This window comes from Neocloeon triangulifer, unplaced genomic scaffold (assembly GCF_031216515.1).
Source record: "Neocloeon triangulifer isolate White Clay Creek 2 clone unplaced genomic scaffold, ASM3121651v1 ptg000014l, whole genome shotgun sequence".
Classification (NCBI taxonomy): domain Eukaryota; kingdom Metazoa; phylum Arthropoda; class Insecta; order Ephemeroptera; family Baetidae; genus Neocloeon; species Neocloeon triangulifer.
Window position 1 is genome coordinate 29074417 of NW_026775556.1, and position 12726 is coordinate 29087142.

General features: G+C 35.6%; 2 protein-coding genes across 2 annotated transcripts; both read right to left on the minus strand.

Annotated features, from left to right (window-relative positions):
* Window positions 1–1191: 1191 nt before the first annotated feature.
* LOC132200762 (carboxylic ester hydrolase-like) lies at window positions 1192–3869 on the minus strand. Its single transcript, XM_059626457.1, has 8 exons — window positions 3623–3869; window positions 3259–3571; window positions 3016–3201; window positions 2379–2572; window positions 1960–2319; window positions 1759–1903; window positions 1567–1702; window positions 1192–1508 (listed from the first exon to the last, which is right to left on the minus strand). Exons 1-8 carry the CDS (start codon window positions 3818–3820, stop codon window positions 1292–1294), a joined length of 1749 nt encoding a protein of 582 aa, XP_059482440.1. The 5' UTR covers window positions 3821–3869; the 3' UTR covers window positions 1192–1291.
* Window positions 3870–4188: 319 nt separating this feature from the next.
* Window positions 4189–9508, minus strand: LOC132201448 (uncharacterized). Its single transcript, XM_059627622.1, has 16 exons — window positions 9311–9508; window positions 8918–9224; window positions 8671–8856; window positions 8396–8589; window positions 7979–8338; window positions 7760–7904; window positions 7575–7707; window positions 7352–7517; window positions 6329–6610; window positions 5936–6251; window positions 5691–5876; window positions 5442–5635; window positions 5027–5386; window positions 4827–4971; window positions 4629–4761; window positions 4189–4572 (listed from the first exon to the last, which is right to left on the minus strand). Exons 1-16 carry the CDS (start codon window positions 9506–9508, stop codon window positions 4365–4367), a joined length of 3513 nt encoding a protein of 1170 aa, XP_059483605.1. The 3' UTR covers window positions 4189–4364.
* Between the last annotated feature and the right edge of the window lie 3218 nt (window positions 9509–12726).

Sequence of the window (12726 nt, forward strand, 5' to 3'; positions counted from 1 at the left end):
CAATAATACCCCCGTGCCACCCCGGCCCCAATGGCGGAAATTAAGTAAACTCGGTTAAACCTGTTAGCATTGACGAATTCTCATCAAGCGGAAATGGGCGCGAGTGAATATAAAAAAGCGGCTGCACAAAACACCGCGCGCCGGATTTCACGGTGCATTACTGTTGGACACAATTTAGCTGTCAATATACACACGGCATAATATGTAGATGGATACATGTGCACTCTTTTTGCATCAGTTCCCAATCAGCCGGCGGGCTTTGTCCGGAGCTGTTGGACGTCCAGCTGCCGTCACTGCACACGTTTGCCATTCATGCCTATCCTAATTAGAGGACACACGTGATTGCTCCAATCATCAAACTTTTTTTTACATTAATAAAAAATTTTATTTCATTGCGACAGAAAGTGAGTGACAAATTGGTAAAAAAAAAAATAGTTGGTCCTTTTCTTCAATCTTTAAGTTTTATTTATTGTTACTTTAATTAGAAATATTTAAAAAAACTAGTTTTAAATTAGGTTTATTGGTGTACCACAAGGCAATCTCTGCCTATAACGAGATACATAATCTAGATATATAAAAACTAGTAAATAAAAGCTTCTAACATATGAAAATTTCAAATAAATTTAAGAAAAACCAAGGTTCACTGCGGCAAATTGTGTTTTTTGATACCTGAAGATTTCGCAAAATCTTTTTTTTATTTTATTTTACAGGTTGTACTTTTGTCCAAAAAATTATTGTTTCCCTCCCAACAATAGCTCATCTTACTCAACTTGCAAAGTGTTTGGTATAAATTCGAATAATTATGAACGAAAATAATAACTGAAAAATGGATTTATTATTGAATTAAATTTCAAATTATAGATAAAAAAAGTTAAATGAATTAAAATTTTATCATATGTATTTCATCACACGTAAAAAAAAATACAAAAATGAAAATTTTCATTGCAGGCTTATACATTGATAGGCAAAATTACTATTAAGTTTTAATTCATCAACGGCAAAGTGACGAAGATTAAATCATACGCCATCTCGTACCCTCAGCCAACAGCACACAGTTCATCAATTCCCCATGCTGGCAGCACAATGTAGAACAGTGGCGAGACCACATAGAGGGAGATAAAACCGGCGCACACCACGTGAGCTAGCACCCGTACATTATTGGCTGCAACATGCATGGTAGATGAGAAATAAATAAAAGTCACGCTTTTTATAATGACAAGTTTTAATATAAAAACCAGTTAACTTCATTTTCTTTAAAAGCAACTATTTAAAATTTAAATTGACACAATTCTCATAATTCATCTCTTGCTTTTTCCATGTCTCTTAAAAATTTCCTTCTCTGTGAAGTTCGCTGCGTGGACTCTTCAATTGGCAAAGACAGCCAGAATTCAGCGTTCCCCATGTCATTGTCATACGCAATATGCCCAGGAACTTTGTCCAACAGCGCGTAATTGAAATCTGCTTCCGGGTCAACCCAAGACCATACCAAGTCTTTATAATGGGGAACCCTAAAAATTGATTAAATAAATTTGAATGATAATGAATTATTTAAATTTTTGTAAATACTTCTCATCCATTTTTATAAATGTTCTCCACAACTCAAGCATCATTTCCATGAACTCTAACTCGTCTCCAGTTTTTTCGTTATCCCCGTAGAACGTCATGTTCATGATATAGGATAGGTCGTCCACGTGACTAGTGCCTTTTAAATACAGATTTTCAAAATAAGTTGAAACTATAATTAAAAATAAATAATACCATAATTATTATTTGTCCCAGACATCAGGTCACTTAGACTTGTTGAGGGGCGACGGGTGACCTTGTAGAAGAAAGTAGGACCAAATTGACCCTGAATTTCCGCTGCTTGCTGGGCGTCAACGAGGAACAATCGATCAGAAGCCATCTGCAAATCACATTTCTAATTGCACACACTTGACAATTCAATTGATGTATTTCAACCTTGATGAGCTCTTTCGTGGTTTCCTTGCTAACTTTTTTGTCACCAAAATACTCCTGTCTAATTTTCCTCGTCACCATTAGTCTGTCAGTCTCTTTAACAGTGTGATTGAAGTCAAGTAAGAATGGCACAAGTTCGTCGAACTCTTCGTCAAGCCTCTTCAGCTCTTCCTCGTTGTCAATGAAACTGGCAACGGGGTAGAGTCCTTCAGATTCAACTGTTCCGACCATCCAGGGAATTCTCCTCGCCATTCCAGAAAGTAAAGTATTGGCAGGTGGGTGATATAAGAATGCTGGGTATTTTTCAGGTGGATTGATTTCAACGACTGGACCAAAAGGCGAAAAAGGTGAATATTGCCATACCTTTTATATAAAGAAAAATTATTATTATGTACAACTTTTTTTGTGATTTTTATTCCGACCAGGAATTGTTCCACGGCGCGCATCAAATCATCAGCAGGTAGTCCTTTCAGGCACTCGACGATTTTTTCTGATCCTTCGGAAACGTCACAGCCCAAACTGGTAGCATAGGTGAGTGCTCTTTCTCTAGCATTATCCACTAAAGCCCAAGGGCAAGTGGCGGTTCCGCTCATCGATATTCCAGCCTTGAATAATCCTTTTTTCCGAATATTAGTAATTAAAACTAAGTCAGTATATGCAGTACGTTTTCATGTTTTAATTAATTTTAATTAGTGAAAATGACTTATTTATAAAAATATTTAAAAAAAAAATTTATTGATCTGTGCCATTGTGGCATTTTGTTTAAAACATTTAAATCTAAAAAATGCCTTTTTTGGCGTGTTTACAATTATTTGATGCTTGGGGCTATATCTTAAACCATTTTAAGTTATCTTTTTTTCTGAAATAAAAGGATTGACTTTGCTTGCGATGACATTAATTAGAAAAACATACAATCTACATTTTTTTTAATATCTCCTATAAATTTCCATGTGCCCTCTAAGTTTTGAACCAAAAATAAAAATAAAATGCCTTCTGTCTTAAATTATTTACTAATTCTGCTGGAAAAAAAATACCAATAATATCCGTTTTTCTACTCACTATGCACATCATTTTTCAGGAGGTGATAATGGACGCTGGCTCCACCTGCAGAAAGGCCCATGAGAGTCACTTGCTCAGGGTTTCCGCCGAAACTGCGGATGTTTTTGTTCACCCACTCCATAGCGAACCGTTGATCTCTTAGCCCATTGTTTCCAGGCACAATTTCATCCTCCAGGCTAAGAAAACCTAATTAAATTTGATTTTATTAATCCTTCGTTACAATTTTATTTTTATTTTTCGTACCCATCGGACCAAGTCTGTAATTCATAGTGACGAGAACAACATCAATGTCCATCAGATATTTAGCTCCGTAATACTGACTGCCACCAAACATAAAGGCGCCTCCATGAATGTAAAAAACAACGTCCAACAAATCTTCATCTTTTGCATTTTCCTTTGGAAGACGAGGTGTGTAAACGTTCAAAAAAAGACAATCTTCCTCTCCAACAACTGGGTCGTGTTTATCTGGACCCAAAACATGTTCATAAGCAATGCATGGCGACCTAAAATCTCCTGCGTCCAAAACTCCACTCCAACTATCAGCTTTTTTTGGAGGCTTTAAAAGAACGAAATATTATTTCTTATCAAAATATTTATATTTTCTCACCTCAAATCTCAATGGACCAACTGGCGGTTTAGCATACGGAATCCCCATAAAAGCGGCATATTGAAGACCCTTTCTCGATGTTTGCCAAACTCCTTCAAGATCACCCTGTTTCACGCTGGTGAAAGGGCGATCGGCGGACGCAACACAGACATAGAGGAGAGCGATGAAAAGGGACGATTTAAAGTTTAGCAACCGCATCGTCTTGTGCTAAGAATTGATGTGTACGAAGAGGATAATCATTCGACGTGTCAATAAAAGCTAGCCGGCAGACGATCGATAAGATAAAATTTTCTGAGTTGGACAAACAGCATTGTGCCAAGTTTACATTTTGCATTGCGCCGGGTTGTAACAGACATGGGAAATGTGAACGAAATTACCATTAATTCCAATGGATAAATGTGTTAAAATAATAAAATAAAAAAATTAGTTTAGCCTCATGCAAAAAATTATGAGCAATAAAAATGAGTTAAGCTGTGAGTTCACAACCTGCGTTACTTATGAGCTGCGCTGAATGCATAACTCTGATTTATTTCCTATATTTTACCAATGAAATTAATTTAATTCATTACGAATATATTTATTTATGTTATATTGTGTGATTTTTAATTTGATATAGGCTTTAAAAAAATAATTAATTTTACAAATTAAATTTTATGGCTTTTGGCATATTTGTAAATTTTGGAGGTTTAACAGTAAAAAAATATCATAAGTCGTTATCTCATTAGTGTCTTATTGCTTTTACCTATAACTCATCTTTTCTTTCTGATTTTGAAAACACGACATTATTAGATCTCTTAATCCCTTCATTAATTGGTAGTGAAGTCCAGAACTTGGCATTTCCCAAATCATTGTCGTATTCAATATGTCCTGGTACTTTGTCCAAAAGTGCGAAATTAAAATCCTTGTCATGCTCAAGCCAATTCCACTCGAGTCCATTAGTTTCAGGCATCCTTCATAAGTTACACGTTAAATATTTTATAGAGAGATTTAAATTAATTTAATTAACATTAGATCATCCTTAGCAAATGAAGTCCACAAATCGAGAATCATGTCAGTAAACTGTTGCTCGTCCTCTGATTTTTCGTAATCAGCATAGGTCATATTTAATAAGTAGGCATGTTCATCAACATGACTGGTACCTTAAAAAATAAATACGAAAAAATATATAAGCACAAAAAATTTATTAAAAAATAATTAAAACTACCATAATCTGTATTACTCCCTGTCATTTTATCTGACAGGCTCACTGCTGGTCTTCTACTGACTTTATAGAAAAATACTGGTGCAAATTGACTCTGAATTTTTGCTGCCCACTGAATGTCGGCAACGTAAAGCCGATCCGATGCCATCTAATATAAATAATAAAATTTATATTGTTTAATAATTAATAATATGCAAAATTACTTTTATTATTTCTCTTGCGGTTGCTTTGCTGATTTTCCTGTCGCCGAAATATTCTTTCCTGATTCGCTTTGTTACTTCAAGCCTATCAGTTGCTAATACTGTGTGATTGAAGTCGAGAATATATGGTACAAGCTCGTCAAATTCTTTGTCAAGTTTTTCCAGCTTGACCTCATTGTTAATGAAAGTACCAACATTATACAATCCTTCTGCATCCACTATGCCCAGCATCCACGGAAGTCGGCGCATTCTCCCCGAAATCATTATGTTAGCTGGCGGTGCAACCAAAAACGGAGCATATTTAGGTGACGGTTTAGATTCTACCACTGGAGCAAAAGGTGAAAATGGCGTGTAATTCCATACCTTTTTTAGTTACCCACTTATTAATTTTTTTTAATAAATACAAAAAAAAACTTACCAAAAATTGCTCAACGGATTCTATGAGTTTCTTCACTGGCCTTTGTTTGAGGCACTGCAAAATGTGCTCGGAGTCTCTTTCAATGTCGCAACCCACACTGCTTGCGAATTTGAGACCACGCTCTCTGGCGTTTTCAACCAAAGCCCATGGACACGTGGCCGTGCCACTCATAGATATGCCATTCTGATGCAGGCCTACAAGTAAAAAATTTAATCGTCGGTTTACAAATTTTACTTTTGACTTCAGGACCCCTTGGGAGCATTGATAGTGAGTGATAATGAACGCTGGCGCCTCCTGCAGAATGACCCACCAGAGTTACGGCTTCTGGGTTGCCGCCAAATTTATGAATATTCTTTTTCACCCATATCATGGCATGAACTTGATCGCGAAGTCCGTTGTTTCCGGGTATAATTTCATCCTCCAAACTTAAAAATCCTAATTTAAAATAACGAAAAAAATAATTTTGTAAGTCTCATTCGATTTGTACATTTTACCCATTGGACCAAGTCTATAGTTGATTGTGACGAGCACAATTTTTCGGTCCATTAGGTATTTTGCTCCGTATTTTTGACCAGAGCCAAACATAAAACTTCCTCCGTGAATGTAAAACATCACATCATACATCGGATTCTTCTCGCCTTCTTTAGGCAAAAGTGGTGTGTACACGTTTAAATAGAGACAATCTTCTTGACCAACAATTGGGTCATGACCAGGAATGTGAGGCGTTAAGTTTTCTTCATAAGAGTTGCAGAAGGAACCGAAGTCGCCTGCGTCCCAGACACCACCCCACGGTTCAGGATCTTCAGGTGGCTTTTCAACGGGCAAAGGAAATAAATGATTTAATTTCCAATTTAACTTGTTTAATTCATATTTTGTTGAAAAATCACCTCAAATCGTAGTGATCCTACTGGTGGCGTTGCATATGGAATGCCCTTAAATGCTGCATATTTAGTCCCTTTGGCTGCAGTTTGCCAAACTCCTTCCAGCACGCCTTGTTTCACCGTCACAGTGGGTCGGTCGGCAAATGCAGAGGAAGTGAACAAAATTGCCGGAAGAAAAAAAACAAGCGCTTTTGATAATATTACGCGCATCATCCTTCCAAAAGGAAGCGCTGCAAAAGAAAAATTAAACAACGTGGACGAAAGAACGGCCGACAAGCGTGTAGTTTTATGATCGGCGTAGATAAGATAGTGAAATCATTGTTAGTGACTCTGTAAAGTTTGACTTATGATAATTGCCTCGTGCTCAATCAGTCAGATTTTATGGACTCGTCTTCAATAACTTGTTGGGGACCATTTGCAATGAAGTAACTTCATCGATATAAATATAATATGATGGTATTTAATTTGAAATGAGAAGTATGGTTCTATATTTAAAAAAAGTGATCTTTAGTCACTTTATTAGGAGCTCGCTTGCACAAACAGAAATCATGGTTGGCACTGATAAGATGACGATTATTTTTTACGCCCTGCATTTAAATTGACGAATGTTGCATATTTAATTTGATATTTTAGTTCATAGGTTATTTATTTGTTGAAGTATCCAAAATCAAAATCACTTTAATTTAATAAATATAGATATTCAATCAGTGCATTTTACTTTGGGCAGCAAAAAATAGACGATTCTCAGCTTTAAATATTTTGGTTGAATCTTTAGCTTTTCAAGAAAACGTTAAAAAAAAACATTGGGTACATTTTAATTTTTCTCTTAAGCCATTTATAAGCTGATGCAATAATTTGTGTAGGTTCATCCATTTCAGTGATATATCATTGTATTAAGAAGCACTTATTTTATTTTACACATCAATATTCTAAAGCGATGTGGCATTTGGCTATTATAATTGGGTATAAAAGAGAAAAATCTAATTTTTTTATTGCATATGTTTGAAAATTCTAATAAATCCCTTCAAGTTTAGTTCTTTGCGTCCCTTCATTGATGGGAAGAGAGGTCCAGAACTTGGCATTCCCTAAGTCATTATCATATTCCATGTATCCTGGAACGTGTTTTAAAAGAGCATAGCTAAAATTCTTGTTAGGATCAACTCTGTTCCACTTAAAACCAGCACTTTCAGGCATCCTTTGAAAATAAAAGTAATCTATTATATTTCATACAAATTTCGTTTTTAAATATTACATTAGATCGTGTTTGCCAAAGGAAGTCCACAAATCAAGAATCATTTCAATGAATTTTTTTTCACCATCTGATTTTTCATGATCATATATGGAAAAGTCAAATAAGTAGGACTGGTCATCAAGGTGGCTTGTACCTAAATATGCGGAATTTTGAAACTGAGATAACAATATAAACATTTAATTTACCATAATCAATATCAGTTTGAGCTATTAAATCGGTAAAGCTCTTCCCTGGTCTCTTACTGATATTGTAAAAGAAAACTGGGGCAAACCGACTTTGTATTTTGGCAGCCCACTGAGCGTCGACAACAAAAAGTCGGTCTGATGCCATCTAAAAGGGAGTTAAAAACATATAAAATAATAAAATTTAATGATTAGTCAAATAAATGAGATATGAAAAATTACTTTTATTATTTCTTTTGATGTTTCTTTGCTGATTTTCTTGTCACCAAAATATTCTTCCCTGATTCGCTTTGTTACCTTAAGTTTATCAGATACCGATACTGTATGATTGAAGTCTAACAAATGCGGTACAACTTCGTCAAATTCTTTGTCTAGTTTTTCCAGCTCGGCCTCATTGTTAATGAAAGTAGCAACAGGATATAGTCCCTCTGCGTCCACTATACCCAGCATCCACGGATGTCGGCGCATTTTGCCCGAAATCATAATTTGGGCCGGCGGAGTTTCCAGAAATGGAGCATATTTAGTTGATGGCTTTGATTCCACAACTGGACCAAATGGAGAAATGGGCACAAGGGGAGAAACCTTTAAATTATTGATTAATTGATAATATGTTTAAAATATGTGTATAAATAATAATACATAAAATGATGGTACGGCTGCCATAAGTCTATCCACAGGCTTTTCTTTGAGACATTGTAAAATATGCTCTGAACCCATTTCAATGTTGCACTCAACGCTTGTTGCAAATTGCAAGCCTCGCTCCCTTGCGTTATCAACCAAGGCCCATGGACATGTAGCTGTGCCGCTCATTGAAATACCATTCTTATATAAGCCTGTGAATGAGAGTGTAGAAAGCCCATTAATAATAATAGAAAAAAAAAATGAAGTGAACTGATAAAAAAATATAGGAATACCAGTTGAAAGGCTGGAGAGAGAGTGATAATGGACGCTGGCGCCCCCAGCAGAATGGCCCACCAAGGTCACGGCTGCGGGGTTGCCGCCAAATTTTTGAATATTCATTTTGACCCATTTCATGGCCTGAACTTGATCGCGAAGTCCATTGTTCCCTGGTATGATTTCATCCTCCAGGCTCAGGAATCCTAATTTGCATAAAAAGATTTTCGTAAATGATTTCTTGATTTTAGTTATAAAAAATTGTACCCAAAGGTCCAACCCTGTAGTTAGTTGTTACAAGCACAATATTTCTGTCCGTCAGATATTTTCCTCCGCTATATTGACCGCTGCCAAACATAAAAGCGCCTCCGTGGATGTAAAACATCACGTCGTACATTGTATTATTTTCGCCCTCTCTGGGTAAATTTGAAGTGAAAATATTCAAATAGAGGCAGTCTTCTTGGCCGACGAATGAATTTGGTATATTTTTTGAAGCTTGGAAATATGATTTGCACTTAGGGCCGAAGTCACCTGCATCCCTGATTCCATCCCACGGTTCAGGATTTTCTGGTGGCTTTATCAGAAAATATTTTAAAAATTACAAAATTTAGTAAAAATTATTTTATATTTTTTTTTTTCGTAATATTTATAACTTCTCACCTCAAAACGAAGTGTTCCAATTGGTGGTTTTGCATATGGGATGCCCATAAAAGCAGCAAACTGATTTCCTTTGGCCGAAGTCTGCCAAACTCCCTCCAACACGCCTTGTTTCACAATGACTCTCGGACGGTTGACGGATGCAGACGAAAATATCGCAAATAGTATTGGTAGCAGCAAAATTGTTTCCTTTCGCCACATTTTGTCTTCCAGTGGAGCCGCTTCTTAAATGATTGCGATTAAATTTAAATTAAAATGCAAAAAAAAAAAAATCAAGAAATTTTGTGTTCATCAAAATGCCAATGAATTACATTACTGGGACGCCCCACTGCGAATTGTAAAATTTTGACTTGAAAGAAATAGTTAAAATCGGTACATCACTGACGTTTTGTAATTGTATTGCATGATTGATGACCAACGCATGCTTAGTTCAATTATGTTATTTTCTGGAAAATGGTATACACATTATAAAAAAAAAATAATGTTAAAAATGACCACGTCTCACGTGCAAGCCAAACTATTAGTTGATATTTGATTTCACTCCGATACTTCACAATTCATTAAAATTGGAAACAAATCCTTTTGATCACTTCCTGGTTAATTTCACACTTGTTTGGTTTGATATTTTACAACAGATTGCTGACTATTTCTAAGATATTTCAGGAAAAAAAATTGGTTATATTTACTCTAGTGAAGAAGATCAACGGCATCCATTTGTAGTGCTAGCAAAAAATTAGCATAAAAAAGTTTTATCAGATGGGCGTTAGCAACGCGCGCCTAGATATTAACGTTTGAAAATAGATATATAGGGTATTTATCTTTAACCAAAATCCTTTATGAATAATTATATTAAAATTGAAATCACATCTTATATAGCAAGTTTTTTATGATAAGTATGTCATTCTACGTCCAAAACTAATGCTTAGAGCGGATATAGAATGAAATTCACGTAGATATTTTGAAATAAAAAATATTTTTTGTGGGATATTCGTCTAACAGAATGATAGATGCGCAATTCAAATAACTCTTACAATTAACCTGCTGCGAAATTTACACAATATTTAAAATCAACTCATATGTAAAAAAAAATATAAAGACTATACATTGAGTTTTAAATTTTAAAATTTTCGTTTTTGTATTTGTATTGGGCGGCCTTTATATAATTCTAATAGTGCTCTATGAAACTTTTTTGTTAAGAGTTTCAGCCTATCTGCGGGAGATGTCGGCACGGAGAGCGATTTGCTGCAGTTCCGAAAAACTCTCCTCTGTAGATGCCGCTCTCTGGCGAGATGGATAGAAGTGGAGCAAAATGTGATATTAGATTTAACTGGTGGCGAAAATCAATAGACTGATAGACTATTATTAATTTCCATCCACCTAACTAGGTCTGCGCTGATGACTTACAATATATGCTGTGTTTAGAGGCCATTGTTGCAAAAAAAAAAAAAATAATAATAATAAATAAAATAAACTGCTTTTCAAGTATTTGTTTTTACTCGGGAGTGTAAAATTTCCTCGGAGGATGAGTTATTCCCTCTCGTGGTCCAGAGAGCGGCGTGATATCAGATTTTCTCAGCGTCCGCCGCCAGAGCTGAAATAAATAAAGGCAGTGCGCGCTGCATGTATAAAATAGTAATAATGATTGCGTGAAGAAAGGAAATAAGTCAAGCGAGTGACTGGTTCGAGCATCCGAGAAGCACCTGCAGTATATTTAAGCCGGCTTCACACAGAATCTCCACAGCACTCTCGTAATAATAATCAAGCAAATTTATACCGGTGCCTCTGAGCAATAATTTAGAAGTTTATCTTTCTCTAAATAAGCAACAAATACTTGCGCGCCGACGATTAATGACTAAATTATAATTTTTCAGCGTCCGACTCATCCGTGGACTATTAACACTTGAATTTATTGTGGGCTTTCAGAGGAGATCGAAAGATTCTCATACTTTTTTGCTCAAGTCGCACAGTTTGGTTCCCATAGAGAAACGAAAGCAAATTAAATTTTGAGGCAAAAAAAGTAGACGCGATTGACTGAGACAGGATTTACACATTGTATTATTAAAATTACATTCTTCATTCTTTCATCTTTTTCAAAAGTTGAGCAGCATTTTGAGTTTATTGCTTTTTTGGATGCAGTTTCCGCGAAAGGCAATGATTTTTTCAATCAGTCGTATTTTTGCTTCATCTTATAGGGGAAAATGTAAGGCTGATTTGGTGTAAAATTAATATCAAACAATTATGCAATCTAGACTGTCCAATTGTGAATTTAAATATTAAGGAGAATTTAAACCTCCACTCAGCCTCCTGCACCAATATACGCTATTTAAATTTCCAAATATGATTATGATTTTAGTCTGTAATTTTCATTAAGCGCAAAATTAAATGTAAAAAATTTGAATCGTTCCCCTTCTGCATGCTCATTAAATGGATCGATTCTTCAATTGGCACACAATTAGACCAAAATATAATGTAGAAACAAACCTGATCAAAATCTATTTGACTGTTTTATTTAGTGTAATTAAAAATTAATTATATTTTCAGGGGAACAAACTAACAATTTTTTTAAATTTCAAAATTGTCTCAATTTTTTTTAAATGGCTGTTTTACTGCCCAATTTCCATATAAAAAAAGAATATTCACCTCCATAATTTAATGGCCACCATTTCTGTGGTTCCGTGAGAAAAATGCTTAATTTTCGCGGTCGTTCTCCATTCCATTGCGCGGTCGGGTGCGTTCGCCGAGTCGGTCGGTGCACACAATTGATGCACCGACGACCAATGGGGCTCGGCTGTGCCGCTCCGGTGCTCATCCCAGCAATAAAAAGCTGCGGGCATTGTTCGCGGGCGCGATTCTCGAAACCACGCCCGAGCCGTGTGTCATCGTGCGGTGCCGAGTTAAAGTACAATTGCTGCGCCTACCAATTGTGTCCGACCCAATCCCATCGGCGAAAAACGCGCCGCCGCGCACCGACAACAATAGCTGCGCCTGCAATGTTTTTCTCGGCGCCGCCAACACAATCAAGGCAACAGGTGCCCGCGGTGGGAATAATTGCAAAATCCATTGTTCGAAGAATTACACGATTTCAATGAGTAGAACAAGCCAAAACAAAATTGAAGATTTAAAATCATAAATACATAACCATTTTTTTAAGATAAGATTTAAAAATAAAACATGTTCTTTAATAAATTTTATAAATTTTCTTAAATAATATTATTAAATATTACTTATTCTTATCTGTGTATAATTAATTTATAATAATAAATTTTATTCAATGTAATTTTTGTAAATAACTTCATCTCCAATAAAGTAGTTGCGATGGTTAAAGAAATTTACTTCAAATTTTATGTAGATTGATAAAATTAAATAATATCATTCTTATTACAAGTCAATTGACAAAAATTGATACGTCCTTTCACTGA